Below are 16,908 nucleotides of genomic sequence, written 5' to 3'. Positions count from 1 at the left end.
ACCAATCCAATCTCCAATGCTATGTGTTTTTTTGTCGTTGTTTTTATCTTCTACTTATGATTGAGATCATATGGTATTTGACTTTCTCCCTCTGACTTATTTCACTCAGCATAATACCCTCAAGGTCCATCAATGTTGTTGCAAATGGCATGATTTTGTCCTTCTTATGGCAAGTAATATTCCTCTGTATATATTTACCACTCTTTATCCATTCATCCATTAATGGGCACTTGGGTTGCTTCCATGACTTGCCTGTTGTGAATAATGTTAGAATGAACATAGGGGTGCATTAATCTCTGCGAATTGCTGACTTCATGTTCTTTGGATAAATATCCCATAGTGGGCTAGCCTGGATCAAATGGTATTTCTATTTTTAATTTTTTGAGAAATCTCCATACTTTTTTCCATAGTAGTTGCACTAGTTTGCATTCCCACCATCAATATATGAGGGTCTCCTTTTCTCCACATCCTCTCCAACATTTCCTATTACTTGCCTTGCTAATTATAGCCATTCTAACGTATGTAAGGTGAAATCTAATTATAGTTTTGATTTGCCATGTCCACACCTGGGATCAGAACCTATGAACCCTAGGCTGTGGAGAAACGGAAGGTTCACACTTAACCGCTGTGCCACCAGGCCAGCCCCTGAAATTCACATTTAATACACAGTGTAATAAAAACTGATGCAGGTTAGCTTTGACAGAAATCCAGATGTTACTATAAATGATTTATTATTTTATAACTTTCCATATAAATAAACCACATTTTCTCTCTCAGGTCTCACAACACACAGATTTTTTCTATTAATTAGTAGCTTTTTACTTATTATTAAAACTTTAAACAAAAAAGAATATTGCCAAATGAGGCAAAAGATAGCTGACATTTTATAGGCAGTGAAATTTTATGTGAAAGGATTTCGATCTAAAATGGAACCAGAGGATATGAAATAGAGAATCTCTCACATGCACCTTCAGAAGAATGGAACTTAACTGAGAGACCGATTTCCCGGAAATGTCTGATTTACTGGAAGACGCGAAACTTATCTCCTGACCAAGGAAAATCCACCGAGAATCTTACTCCATCTTCAAACCAATAAACTTACTGCTAGGACTGTGGCTGGACTTCCGTCTGTTGCACTCCTTGCTCATACACAGCGTGCCCCAAACTCTCAAGGACTTGCCTATAGCTTGCTACAGCATATATTTTCCAAATTGCAATTCCTCTGCTGTTCCTGAATAAACTCCATTTCTTTCCTCCATTACCCTCTTTACAGTCACATGCTGCATGATGACACTTTGGTCAAGGATGGACTGCATATACGGTGGTAGGTCCATGAGATCAGTATGGCTATACTACCTAGATTTGTGTGAAGGCTCTCTATGATGTTTACACAACCAAATTACCTAATGACGCATTTTGCAGAGCATATCCCTGTCATTAAGCTACGCATGACTGCATTTAGGTTGACACCTATAACATCAAGTATACCTAAGATGAAAAAGACATTTGTGCAGAAAAATATCTGAATAACAGGAAGTGAACTTTATATTATTCTATTTTGCCCCAAACTATCAAATTACAAAGCAAAATCAGCATTGACTCAGAAGAAAGTAGGTTTATAGGAGCCTTAACATACTGCTGTGAGAACTACTGTAATAATAAAATTCCACCTAAGTTAGTATGTTTCCAAATGGGAGATCCTTTTGATGGAATCTTCACATCAAGAAGTATTGACAGCTTTACTATTTGAAGTTGTGCAAGTCTTAAATTGCTCATCACAAATAAACCAGAAGTTTCAAACTTAGTTTGAATTATTTCTGTATTATTTTAGAGAATGGATATTTGTTAAACATTTAACAAAATTATTTGTAAAATCATTCAATTGTATTGTAATCCACACTACCAGGATATTTTTTTGTGTATTCCAATTCGCAACTTGCTATCTAAATGTTGATTGTTTCAGGTAAAAGTGAAAAACTAACTCCAAGAACAGAGAGTTTTTGCATCCAAGGGTTATATAATAGCTATTTTCTAGTGCAGATGACAGAAACAGTGATTGCCATTAGGTTGAGGATGAAGGTTTGATCCCAAATAAAAATGTTAACTACATTCAGAATAATTTTTACCATTTTCTGTGTCCAGACTACTCACAGAGATATTCCATCAGTTCCAAAATAGCAATGTTGGGAACATTTATAAGACTATTGGTGACTTAGAAAAAAAAAGTCACTATTCCTAGAAAATATTGTAACTTCTACTGGTGGTGTGTTTGTATCATATTAATATATAAAGGACATATTGGAGAAAACCTTCACATTTAGGGGTTCATTATAAATATTATAGTTATTGTTTTAAATCAACAGTTCTCTAGCAGACCTGGGACAGCAAATGATATGAATCCTTCTTATTCCTGCCAAGAGCTAACAATTCAATATGTTTTTTTTTTTTTTTCCAGATCTGCATCTGGACTTTCTTTTCTATTCTGATGCAGAACTCAAAGAAATCAACAAATTGCTAGGAACCAGTGACTATAGATGGAGTTGTGAAGAAACAGATCACTTGGAACTTCTGAAATCCTGGAAATTTGACTAGGCATTCTATAATTACTTCAAAGACTTTTTAAAATCTCTTGGAATGTGAACAAGATACTTACCACACAAGCAAGAGTCCACTCATAGAGTTCTATGACCACAGCTTCCCCAGAGGGAAAGGTAGACATTTAGCATCCATGGCCATGGCCATAACTACTCACATATTCTCAGTTTTGACCTCAGTATTGTATTAAAATGCTTTTAAATTTCATCTCACCAATTTATTAATGTAAGCTCTTTAATCACAGTCTTGTATGCCTTTTAAAAATAGATTTTCTCCAAATGTTCATATTTTATCTTTTTTCTTTATTTTCATTTTCTTGTTTTCTAGTTTGCTTTGTTTTCCTCTTGATCTTCATTACAAATAATTCATGGCATTATTTTTGTTTACTTGTTTGATTTTGTTTTCCTCTTGATCCTTTTTGTAGATACGCCATGTTTTCTACATGGTATGTTCTTAATTTTGCATGTCAGATTTATGATCTTGTATATATAAATAATTTATGAAATCCTAGAGTTCAGGGAACCTTTACTAGCATCTAATGTAGCTCACTTATCTTAAAAAAGAGAGAACTGAGTCTCTAAAATATTAATGGATCTACATAGTTTATATAGTTTCTCAATGAAACACTTAAAGTTATAATGCATTTTCCTGAATTTGTTTTTTTATATATAGAGCAGCAATGCCCTGCATAGTTTAAGGAATTATTGAGATTGGACACTGGGGCCATCTCTGGGAATGTGCTGCCCAAGTTTTGAAAGAGCATTCTCTGGAAAGGTCATTTGGAGTAGGTGGCAAATACAAGGGTTGGGAGAACTGGGGTTATTTGGGGAATTAAATAGGAAGGAAGAAAATGGTGATGGCTCTGAGCAGTAAATAGCAAATGGAAAGATTACAGAAAAAAGATATAATGCTTTAAATTACGGTAAGCTTGGGTGTTCTAAAAGGACTACTGAACTTCACACCCATTAGGAAGACTACTATCAATACAACCAAATAATGACAAATGTTAGTGAGGATGTGGAGAAATTGATACCCTTGTGTACTGTTGGTGGGAATGTAAAATGCTGCAGCCACTATAGAAAACAGGATGACAATTCCTCAAAAAATTAAAAATAGAATTACTTTATGATCCAGAAATTCCACTTCTGGGTATAATCAAAAGAACTAAAAGCAGGGTCTTGAAGATATATTTTTACACCAGTGTTCATAGCAGCATTATTCACAATAAACAAAAGGTGGAAGTAACCCAAGTTTCCATCAATGGATGAATGAATTGTGTTTATACTCCATGCAAAGTGTGGTATAATGGCATATTATTCAGGCTTATGCATGCTACGACATGGATAAAGCTTGAGCATGTTATGCTAAATGAAATAATACAGTCACAAAAAGACAAATACTGTATGATTCTGCTTATATGCGGTAACTAGAGTGGCCAAATTCACAGAAACAGAAAATAGAATGATTTCCAGGGGTTGCAGGGAGGGGAAAATAGGGAGTTGTTTAATGGATATAGAGTTTCAGTTTTGCCGAATGAGAAAGTTCTAGAGATTAGTTGCACAAAAATGTGAATATACTTAACACTACTGAATTGTACATTTAAAAATGGTTAGGATGGTGAATCTTATTTTGCCACAATTAAAAGAAAATAACTACTGAAATTCTGGAGGAAGAGACAAATAAGAAAGCGTAGTCTGCAGAAGACCTTAGTAGTATCATGGCATGAGTTGAAAGTAGAGCCTGGGCAAATACAATGAGTTAGCCTCAAGAAGTCTCCTCAGTTACTCTGAGTGAAGAAGGAAGTTGTTCCATGCAGATAACTTGATGTTCTCTTTAAAGAATCCTTGGGTTAAATATGATCACAAGTGAGCCACATTCACTGCTGTATGTAATATTTGCACACATTATTGACTGTAGTTAAGAGAAAGAAAGAGAGCATCACTGTCTTAATGTTCAGCAGGATTTCTGGGTATAATAAATTGTAAACAAGCTTCCCTATCTTAATGGAGCTTGCATGTAGGGGGTGGGGGTGTGGTGTACAATCAAAGTGTAAACAGGGAAATAAAAAAATCATTTCAAGTAGTGGTATGTATTATTGAGAGAATATTGTAATATAACGGGATAGGAAGTGATCAGGGAACACAGAGCTAATTGAGAAAAGATAGTCAGAAATGGCTTGAAGAATGCAAAGATGAAAAACTGCAAAGCTATTAAGAGATTAAAGCTGAGGATATATTCAAGTTTATTAACAGGTAGATTCTTGTATTAATGAAAAAGGAGCTTAGCACCAAATCCACAAAATTCTAGAGTAGTTAAAATTTAGTATGTGAGTAGGTAAATTAGGAAGCTGTGGTCAGTAGGAGCCACCAATAGGGTCATAAAGAAAAAACCATGCAAATTAATGTTGTGATCTTATTACTAAGTATGCTAGAATATAAAGGTAAACTATAAATACTGTTTTCAGCAAGATATGTGATGAATTCTAAAGTTATCCTTCTGAAAAAGGAGTTCAAAATACTGTTAATAAGAATATGTTTAAGTGATTTATAACTGATTTAAAGAGCAAATGTTAATTTTTTTCAGTAGTAATCAATCAAGAGGAATACCTCTAGTGCATTGTTATAGAGTTTTCTGAGGCCCACCCTTTTGGAAGTACATAACGATATGTTGTTCAGTTCTCTGGATGATTAACTAGAAGTATTGATCAAGTTGGAATTATGGACTAAATCTATCAAGATGATTATTTAATTGGGGCAAAGGGAAATACTTTGCATTTAGTCAAGTGTACCAATTGGAGAAACATGGAATAGCATACATAGAACTTAGTTGCAGTATTGAGCGAACTGTAGGTGTGGTCTGAATCAAGAGTGTTTTGCAGCTGCCTCTAAAGTATGAGTGATCTTAGGCTGAAAGTCACAGAATGATTAACACTGTCACCAGGAGGGGGTGCCCTACTCTGCTGACTTGTTTAGGCCAATTTTAGTATGTGGGAAGACATCCTGGGGAGAGAAAATAGGAAGAGGAGGGAACTGTAAGTCTTTTCACATAGGAAAGCAAGTGAAATTCATGGCTATATTTAACTTGTAGAGCTAACCTAAGAATACCATAGTCACAGTTTATAAATATTTGGACATCATCAGACAGATTTCAAAATGACTGACACTTGTTATAAGTTTGTGAGCTATTAATTCATAGGAGTTTGCTCTGTCTACTTCATAGTTGTGTGATTTTGGGAAAGTCACCTAACCTTTCTAAGCCTTAATTTGCTGATATTTTAAATGGCAATGAAATCTATCTCATTAAGTTGTGGTTAAGGTTAATCAAATGATATATGTAATGGATATAAAGTCATTGTGACATCATCTTTTTGTAAGACTTGTAACTGCATTGTTTTTATTGTATTGTCATATGTTTAGAACATCTGATAATCAGCAAAAATTCAACCTACAAAGATGTGGATGGATTGGGAGAGAATAATTATGGTGCTGAGTAGGATGAAATATCTAATGTTTAAGTGGGGTCTGATTTTATAAGTAGCTAGTTCATCAGAGAATATTTTTGTCTTGCCAAAACCTGCTTTCTAACCAACATTGTAATTGCAGAGGCTTAAGTAATAAATAATCGGAAAATAAGAATTATCTGTATCTCTGACTAGCCAGGCAAAAGGACTAGTATTATTTTGAATAATATCTACGAAGTTTTAAATTATGAAAGAGCTTGAATAACAGTACAGATTATTAAGAAACAATTGTGAAAAATCATGTCCCAATTCTTTCTTTTGCCTCAACCAGTCTTAGCATCAATTCCAGAGTAACTTGTCTGAGTCATATCAGATGTGGTTTTGAAATGAATCTGAAAAATTAAATGGCAAAAGCCTCCCATCTATCTTCAGATATTTCTAGCCAAAAAACTCATTACAGCATATTTCAAAAGTTTTTGAAAATTTTTGCCAGATCTTTTTTTTCAAGTTGACCCTTAAAAATATCTTTTCCTGTAATTTTAGGGATTTAGGCTGTTTTTTGTGGAAAAGAGTCTTGTCTTCACTGAATTATTTCTTTATATTTTCCTTTCCAACCAGAATAATTAAAATTTCTTTAACTTTCTCATATTGGTGATGTTTTCCTCTTTTGTAACCTACATTCATCCTTAGATATGAAGTACAGAATTAGAATCTTTATGGATATAGTGATAGTTTATGTATCTTATGTCATCTTTGTTTTTTAATAAACAACAGAACTTTATTATGACTCTAAGAAACTTTTACCCAATATTCTTCCAAGATTAAAAATATCCTCCATTTCTTTCTTTCACCTGGGGAAAATATTGCCAATTTAGAAATTTCCCTTATGGTACAAATTAAAGGCTAAAAAATTACATCTTTAGTTTTTTCTTATCCTTATTCTTGCACACTGATTTGCACTGTAAATTCCTTAGGGGCATAAACTAGCTGTGTTTCCTTCCCTCATATTTATGAAGCAAAAACGCAAGATGCAGTTATAAATAAAATTGTGATAGCAATGAAAATTTGTCTTTTGGAAAGACAGCCTTATGTTTCACTTCATACAGCCAACTACACAAACAAAGATCATGCAGTGGATCCTGAACATGACTAAACTAATACAATCTAATTCTGAGAAGGAAGGTTAGTGATCACTTTAATATTTAGCTTATCTTCACTAGAATCTTCACTTAATTTTACATATAACCAGCAACAATTGCACACAAAAATTAGGGCAGAGATTACATACAGTTTTTAAAATTAAAAAAGACATTTAGTGAAAAGCAGGGCTTCACTGCAGAATTCTCTCTGTAGCGTAGATGAGTTAATACTTTTATTGATTTTTTGCTAGGTTTCTACTGATGTGAATTTTGGAGACGTATATTGTCTTGGTAATTGCCCTGTATTTTCTGGCTGAACTTGAGAGTAAAAAATAAGCATTAGAAAGAAAGAGAAAGAAATGAAACTAAAGCAATTTCTTTATGCCCCAAAAGCAAGCATTCACAATAGTTATTCCAGAATTCTCCTGTAAGGTTGAATGAAGGATACTCTAGACCAGAGGAATAAATGGTTTGTTGAACTTCTGGCTTTTATAAAAACAGTCAGGCAAAACTCTGTTGAGATTTGAAGAGTAAACACACCATGGGTCAGGCCTTCAGAGTTGATAAGGGAAACGTCTGAACTTGGAACATAAATGGGACCACATTCTTCCCTTTGGCTTCAGTGGAATTCTCAGTGATGAGTTTTAGTTTTCTAGGTTAATCTAAGGGTAAAGTTTCAATTTTACTTGGTTATTTCATTTTGATTTTAAATGACAGCAGAATGAATCACTAGGATAAACACCATTTGAATTACAGCTAAGAAATTTTTATTTATCCTTAAATATTGGGGTAAAAATAATGATTTTCTAATTTTTTTGAAGTTCACTGAAAGTGCTATATGAATCTACACTCCGTGAGTAAACTAGATTAATCATATTTGCCAAATAGCCTCTAGGAAACATATTGTTAAATGCCACAAAGAGTTTTTCAATGTCTTTCTCTGTTTTACTCTTTCCTTCTGTCCCCCAAGTTTCCTTACACTCGATGATCTTTCTTTTGCTCTTTTGTCAGTCTGCACTTTTACCGCTATCTTCAGAAATCTTATCTTCATGTCCCTAAGCAATATTTCTAACCTTCCTTCTCTATATTTCCACAATCATTTCTAATTCAGCTCTATTCTGAAACATCCCATAATCTAAAATAAATTTCTAATTGAATATATGTTTTCACTAGAAACACAGTATGTTTAAGCAGAAGTCAGCTTCAGCATGCCTTTTCCACAAATCACCTGCTCTTTTCTAATTCATGTCAATGAAGCAACATTCAATTCTCCTGATTGAGAGAAAACTGGGGAGAATCGTCTTTATGCTTAATTCTTATGCAAAACGCTGAAAAAGTCTTCAAAATCGTTTCTGCTTTTCCCATTATCATCTCAGCTCTTTGAACTTCTTATTAATTTATGATGAAATTAGCTATCTGTGTGGATTTCTTTTCATTCTCTTTTTCAAATCGAGCCTTTGCCTGAGGTTCTTTTCTAACACAGGGCAGCAGATAAGAGGGGAAATGATAGAGCTGCTCAGGGTTTATCTACATTATTTCCATTTCTCCATTCTGCATTTTTTATATGCGACATAATTTTTTTTTTCTTGAAGAGTTTCTCCAGGAGTGTGTCTAGGTTCTCAGACTTTTCAAAGTACCAGCTTTGGGTTTTTATGTGATTCTTCGAATGCTGTCTTATTCTTTTTTGGTCTTCTTGAATAGAATGCCTAGCTCAATAGTTTTCAGTACAAAAAATGGCTGTAGCAGTGTCTCAAAATTTTGATACATAGTGCTTTCATAGTCGTTTAGTACCAAATTTTTCTTTATTTCTTCTTTAAATAAAGAATCTTTTAGTATGTGTTGCTGGTTACCAGATATATAATTGTATAGTAATGTATAATAACTTGGGTTAATATATAGTAATTTACAGTGATTTTAATTGTTATTGATTATATTGCATTTTAGTCAGAGATCACATTCCATCATGTGTTGATTCTTAAGAATTTGTTGAAACTTCCTTTGTGGCTTACTACATAATTTTTGCAAATGTTCTTATACGTTAAAAACAGACAAATAAAACAGTTTTCTCTCTATCTATAAGTTACTTAATTGTTTTGTTCAAATATTTGTACCTGTACTTTCAAATAGATTATTGATTTATCTATTTTTTAAATTGTAGCTTTGCCTTCTTTTGTTTCATATATTTGGAAGTTATATGGAAGACATTTTCATAATCATTATAGCTTATTTACATATTGTTTCTTTACCAGTGTGTTACCCAAGTGTTTGTGTCTTATGAGTTTCTTCCTATAATTTATTTGTTTCTGATATTGAAATTACTTTCCTGGACTTTTTTAGACACATTTCTCTGATTTGCATTTTTCTATCTTTTTCAAATTTTTTGCATGATGTTTTTAAAAAAGTGTTTAGTTCACAATCTATTGTTGTATCAATATTTGTTAACATCTAGTTTGAGAATCTCTTTATTTTGCTATGTAAATTTAACTCTTTGCATTTATTTTAATCATTGATTTGGAGAGCTATTTTTGCTCTCTTTCTATGTTTTACATATACTATACTTAATTTTTACTTCTTTTGTTTGTCTCCTTTCCCACATTCCATTTGATGAATCAATATTTGTCACTTCTGGTTTGAAAGTTATTTATTCCATTTTTATTCTTTGATGTTATCCTTAGCTCATACTTGTTTTCATTTGTCTCATCAATTTCTATCACAAGACTTCTCCCCTGGACTCTTCACAGGAACTCTCTTTTTCCCACACTAAGAATTTTATATCATCCAGGGTTTTAAATCTGAGTCATGAATGTACACTTTGGGGGTACAGGGTCATTGCTAGTTTAGACAAAACATACTTTCCTAAAGTATTTATTAACTCAATACTGTTCTTCCTTAGTCATTTTCTCCTTTTCCTAACAGTATATCATTCAGATATGCTTATCAAATTTAGTGGAATTATTATATTTACATAGATAACTCGTCAGCTAGTCCTTGAAGTCCTTCAAAACAGGGACTTCTGTGCTTTGTTTATTGTTGTATCAACCAACATGTAATGTGGAATATATTAGGTATTTGATAGATATTTTTCAATTGATGCTTAAATGAATGAACATTCTCCGGGTCACTAGGAACAGTCTTGAGCATTGACATACATTTATTGAACATTTATTGAATTTCAGAAAGTTGGATCATCACAGGCCATTAAGACCTTTACCTTTAAATTATGTTTCTCTTTTGCTTGTTTTCCATGCCTCTCAAACCCAATTTGTTTTCTCTTTCCCCTTTGTGGTCAGAATTCATTCAATAGTAGACATTAGGTTATTTACAGCTCTTGTTTTCCAATAGGTTGAACTCTATTAAATCTTTAACTTGTCATTTTAAGCCATTATTAAACAGAAAAAGATGTGAGGAACGGCTCTAAAAGAGTTTAAGAAAAACACCTTGAAGAATTTGACTTCAGTAGCTTCTACTTTGACAGGATTTTTTAGCATCTGCTATAAGAAGTTTAGTAAACAGTATCTGTCTTGTGACCTAAATTAATTTCTAATAAGAGGGCAGGAAGTATTTAATGCTTGAAATATGAAGGGGGCACATGAGGCAATTTACTCAGTCCTGACAAAGGAATTAAGAAACAAGGGGGAAAGAGGCTTTTTCCCATGTTGAGTTTTTGATTGATTTGGAAATGTTCTGGGAAAGGCAGGAATAATGAAAGGTCCTGTTGTGTTAGCACTGGTATCCTACAAAATAGTCCAGTATGCTTTCCTTATTCTAAAAAAGAAGTCCAGTGACCCAGCTATCCCTCAGGCACTGTATTCTTTCTCATCGTTATTTAATAACTAACATCCGTAGAATAATAGATGTCACTTCTAACCATGCACTTTTTTTTAACTTTTTGAAATCCAGCTTTGACTCTCATTGTTCTAATCACATTTGTCTTCGTCATCAATAGCAATGGCTCTTTTTTCAATTATGTTTTTAAAAAAACATCTTGCAGCATTTGATACTATTAACTGGAGCTCCTTGACAGTCTCCTCTCCTTTGAGATTGAAAGATTGATTTTAATTTGCCGTCTACGACAACCCCCTGACTAGAATTCCTCCCAACATCATCCAAACGTAGCCATTCCTTAAGGGTCTGTTCTTCTTTGTGTGTTTGTTTTCCTCTCTATATTCTCTCCTTCAAAAGTTTCATCTTATTGTTTGAACCACTTTCTATATGGATTTTAATAGTATATCTTTAGTTCTAACTCCTCTTTTAGCTTTAGGCTTAAATTTCCCAAGCCTCAACAATATTAAGATTGGATTTATCAATATTACCTTCAAAATTTACTTCTCATCCTAGGTTTTCTTTCCCTGTCAATATTTCCAATATGACTCTGTTTATCTAAGCTCTTTAGCCTTGACTCATCAGGACCCAGAGACTGTACATCCACTTTGTATTAAATTGAATGAAGGATGAAAGAGTATGCCACCCCAAAATATGCCACTTTGGTGTAAGGATTACTTTGAGGTAAGACATTTGAAAAATAGCAGATGCAAGAAGGGCATTCTGATCTCCTGTTTTCTTCATGAAAACAGGAGATAAAAACTCCCATGTGAAAGATATGCTCCCTGTACCCGGAAAAACAAAAAATTCTTCAATGGGGAATCAAAGTTGAGAAAATTCTGTACAAACAGACCTTGCTGAAATAATTCTTATCTTTCTCCCGCTTCCCACATAGTTACTTTTCTACAATTGCCTCCCTTTGTTCAACCTGGTATTAAAGCATTTAGGTTTTGCCTCTTCTTTGAGTGCTCATTTCCTTATGAGGGATCCCGTGTCAGATAAAACTCACGTTAAAAAATTTGTATCCTTTTCTCCTGTTAATCTGTTTTGTCTGTTTAATTTTCAGACACAGCTGAAAAAGCAGAAGAGGGTAAAGATACAATTTTGCCACCCTTCCATTATTAACCTCTATTGTTTCTAACTTCCACATCATTCCTCTTTGTCCCTACTTTTATTCTTTTTTGTTGAAATATTATGAAATCTTCATAAATAACCTCTATTCATTTGGCTGAAAGGATTTTTAAGAGAATAATGTTGGCCAAATCATTTTCTTGCTCCTAAATCTTGAACAGCTCCTCACTGCCTGTTGGATAATATCCAGCATCCTTGGGTTAGTATTTGGGGCACCAGTTTGCCTTAGACTATTTTGCATACGACTTTTTCCTCAATACCCTACCATGTACCTAATTATGCAAACAAGATACAGAATCAACCTGTCCTCAAAAATGGCTTCATGGTAATCTTTTGGGACTCTTTTGTTGCCCTTCCCATGTAAGTCGCTAAATAGCTCCCTCAGCTAAAACTACATTACTTTATTTTCCTTTCACTTACTTTAGTATGTTATCCATGTATACACCTAATATGTAAGAACTATTTATAAAAGCAATGTATTTAAATTTGAGAAGAAGGAGTTATCAGGGAAAGAAATATTTCCACTTACTTTAAGAGAAACCAAAAGCAGAAGGATGGCGGCATTCCCCCACAAAGTCAGCACGCCATCTAGTGACAGCTCCACCAAACTACAAACCTTGCCTCTCAGGCCTGAGTCTGAAGATCCACCTTCAAATTTTCCTCAGGGAATATGTCAAAACAGACCTTCTGTTCCCCAATATAATACAGTACCACAAGAAAAATAGTCCATAATGCTTACTATTTGTATGGAATTAGACACTATATACCAACTAATTTGGAGTTGATTATATACATCAGTTCAGAGAAACAGACAGACCTGAAGTTTTTAATGTGTTGACACTAATCAGTGATGCTCATGGATCAACTATGAAAGAAGAAATTTAAAGGAATGCCTGTAAGTTTGGATAAATCGCTGATAAAACGTGAGAAACTTCTTGTCTCCTGTGATAACATACCTAGCAGAGTACACTCTGAATGAATATTAGGTGAGGGGTGGCAAAATGGTTCATAGTAAGCAGACTTTGTAGCCAGATGGCTTCTCACTCCCACTTCCGTGAATTGGGGCACGATACTCAATCTCTCAAAATAACCATTTTCACCCCTGGAAACGTGGGGATAACAACGTCTTTGTTGTGAGTATAAGGAATAATATATACAAAATGCTTGGTCTATAGTAAGTTTTCAATGAAAAAATGGTAGTTTGTTTTTAATGATTGCCATCCTTTTTAAACTTTCATGATTTGTATAGAGAAAATAGTTGTTTTTCAAGCTTAAAAACTGTTTTTCTAGGTCCTCTATTTCTTTTTTGAGGAAGATTAGCCCTGAGCTAACATCTGCCGCCAATCGTCCTGTTTTTACTGAGGAATCCTGGCCCTGAGCTAATATTCATGCCCATCTTTCTCTACTTTATATATGTGGGATGCTTACCACAGCATGGCTTGACGAGTCGTGCGTATGTGTGCACCCGGGATCTGAACCAGCGAATCCTGGGCCACCAAAGTGGAATGTGTGCACTTAATCACTGAGCCATGGGGCCAGCCCCCGGTCCTCTATTTCTTTGTCACAGTATAGAGTGCATATTTGATAGACACAATTACTGTCAATATCCGGTGAAAGATAACTTGCCTACTTAGTAAATATCTGACAAAAACAATTACTAAATAAATAAATAAATAAATAAATCCACTAAAATTTGTATCTACTATATTTTTTTAAGTATTCAGAAGAAGCAAGTTGTTCTTACTTACAACTTTCCAGTTGCATTATACATGTCTGTACATCCATTGGAAAATTCTTGAGATCCATTGGACAAGAGAGTGTTAAAGTCAATCTGAAAGAATTCAAAGTAATTATTTTTAAAAGAGATTTGTAATATCATAGTAATATTTCTCTTGTTCAAGGCACAATTGAAAAATGATATTGCTTTGGTAGTGACTAACATCTATGCAAGTAAAATTTGTTCCAGCTTGGGTATTGTTTTTACTATGAAATAGTTGTACCCTTATGTAGAAATCTGTTTCTTGGGGGGAGAAAAGCTGTATATGTAAACATCCAGTCACATTTGTATATTTATTTTTTCCTTTACAGAGGTCTGTAGATGTCTAAAAGAGGTCTATATTTCCAGAAGAGACCTAGAAAAAAGAAATTTGAGAATGGATTCTATAAAATTAATACCAAATACCAAAAAGCACACTTCCCCAAAATCACGCGGACAGCATTTTTGAGGAGGAAAGTCTATCTGGGGAGTTGGAGTTCTGAATGTGGAAAGGCAGGATTCAGAGAGACAATCCTGCGTGACAACTCTCAATCATCCTTATAACTACATTGAAGAGGTTGTCAGTGAAAATTCAACAGTATTTAGCAGAGGAACAAATTCTGAATCTGAAGGACTTGAAAATTTTGGGTATTAGAATGGTGTTCTCTGCCATGAGACCAGGGCATTTCACCTGATCTCATCAGGGTCAATAAACAGCCTTCTAGATGTGTGTGGTGATGGATGGTAATTAGACTTTGGGTAGTGAACATAACGTCGTCTACACAGAAATCAAAATATAATGATGTACACTTGAAATGTATATAAGGTTATAAACCAGTGTTCCTTCAGTTAAAAAACAATAGCCTTCTAGACTATGTTTAACATAATTCCATGCTCACCAAACAAACTTCTGATTTGGCTTTAATGTGGGATAACCTGGATGGTGTACAACAGCATTCCACCCATTTCTTTCCCCCCTGAAGAATGTAGCCGCCCCTGACGCAGGAAGGGTTAATAATCACTGGAAAAGGCTTGCCGACAAACTGTGACCAGGAGGTGAGAAGGCCGGTCAGCCAATGAAGGGTAAGACCTCCAGGGGGAGGCAACCTAAGACAGGCATCGGCCACCCAGGGGCACAGATGGAGAAACGATATCGATATCGGGAGCAGGAGGGGCCGTTGCCTAAGAGACCTTGCCTGCTCCGAGACAAAAATATACGAGCACAGCAATAACATGATAACATCAAAACAGACGCCGAGGGAGGGCTCCTTGAGAAATCACTAAGAATTCTTGGCATTCGCTAATTACTTCATCCAGAACACCTGTGTATGTTTAACAGGTGTAAGCTATGTATATATGGAAACGCTGGTTATAATAAACTCAGAGTGGCCATCAGCCCTCTCCGCATCTATCCTGATGTGTACATTGGATTGCGACACCGACAAAGAAAGTATTTGTACATTGGAATTCCAGATAATTCATCACTCTTGAGTTCTTTTTTTATTGGAAAGTATACTATCGAGATATCTTCAGGGAATACCAAGAATTTGTAGTTCCTGGACCTGAGAAAAATTGGCCCAGATCCAAACAAACCCAAGTTTATTCAAACAAAATTCTTTTATGAGAGCTCTGTAGCCATATCCTTTATTGAAAGCATTCCCTCTGAAGTTCAGTATCTCAAAGGGCACCCTGGGTGGATTTGTTCACATAAGCTTTGTGACTGTAGGTCGGTCACTTCACTTCACTATGTCTCAGTTTCCTCATCTCCAAAATGAATATAATAGTAGTCCTTTCTCCAGAAAGACATTGCGAGCAATACATGAGTTAAAATATGTAAAGTGCTTAGACAAATGCCGGGCATATGATAAACACTCAACAAATATTAGTTATTAAGGATTACTGGTACATTCTACCACACCTAGACTTCCCCACCTTCCCCTCCCCAAAATCATATAGGATGGGCACAAAGATGACTGAGTTAAATCACACATAAAACCTGTTTAACTTTTAACAAAAAGTAATCATCAGCTCTACTAAATGTAACCACATTCTCCAAAATGGCATTTTAATGTAGACCATAGACATAAAGTTATAATGATGTACGTTTTCCAGTGAATACTCTTGGTGAGTAGAGTATTCAAATAATTTGACATAATTTTAGAGACACAAACAAACAGACATTGAAGCTGCTGATTTTTTTAAGAGTTCCAGGAGGATCATTTGACAATTAATTCAAGTCAGAGTCCATAACACACTAAAACAATTTATAGAGTTCATTCTTCAAAAGCAATTTTCTCCTGGCTCAGCCAGGTTAAGTGATCCTGTAAGGATGATCTTGCAGATTTACAAAGTTCTCTCTTAAAAAGGCAATTGTAAAATCAGATGGACACAATGTTCTCTATCTTGTGAAAGAGTTTATAAGGAGTGCATGCACAAGTACATTTTGAACGTACGCACATTAATTTTCCAAACATCCACAGCTGTCTGGCCAGCCAGTTTCAAATGTTGGTTTGCGGAATTACTTCTGTGACCTTTTGTATGGAAGTAAATAGCATTCTCAGAATCTTTTCCAGGCTCTCACCATGCATGTGATGTCAAATACATATCCTGGCTATTTTTCTGGCATAAAATGAGAGGTATTACATAATTCTTTAAAAAAAAAAGCGCTTGAAAGAAATTATTTGGCAAAGAAAAACACTCTTTGTAGAAATTCTGTCATAAATCATACCCTGAGAAACATCTATTTATTAACTTTCTTTCTTTTTGTTTAAGGTACAATACAATTGCTTCTTTAACAGCATATGACTGGAAAACTGTGTCAGCTTGGTGGCTGTGATACTGAATTTCTTCATCAAAACATTCGAAATAAATTAAAGATATGTCCTGACCACATCAAAAGAAAACTAAATCAAAGGCAATTAATCATATTCTACTGTTTTGGAAATGAATATCTTCTTGTGTAAGAGAAGACACAAAGTTCTCGTTCTGAGACAAGACACATAAAC

General features: G+C 34.5%; 1 protein-coding gene across 2 annotated transcripts in view; it reads right to left on the bottom strand.

Moving 5' to 3' along the window:
• Positions 1-16,908, bottom strand: part of GLRA3 (glycine receptor alpha 3) — a 184,456-nt gene that overhangs the window by 66,928 nt on the left and 100,620 nt on the right. For both annotated transcript variants that reach the window (XM_001498316.5, XM_014737750.3), the window contains exon 5: positions 13,896-13,978. In XM_001498316.5, the coding sequence (XP_001498366.4) occupies positions 13,896-13,978 (83 nt within the window). The remainder of the gene's footprint in view (positions 1-13,895; positions 13,979-16,908) is intronic.

The sequence above is a fragment of the Equus caballus genome, chromosome 2, assembly GCF_041296265.1.
Source record: "Equus caballus isolate H_3958 breed thoroughbred chromosome 2, TB-T2T, whole genome shotgun sequence".
In the NCBI taxonomy this organism is placed as follows: domain Eukaryota; kingdom Metazoa; phylum Chordata; class Mammalia; order Perissodactyla; family Equidae; genus Equus; species Equus caballus.
The sequence above is the reverse complement of the archived record's forward strand: the minus strand, read 5'-3'. Positions and strand labels throughout refer to the sequence as shown.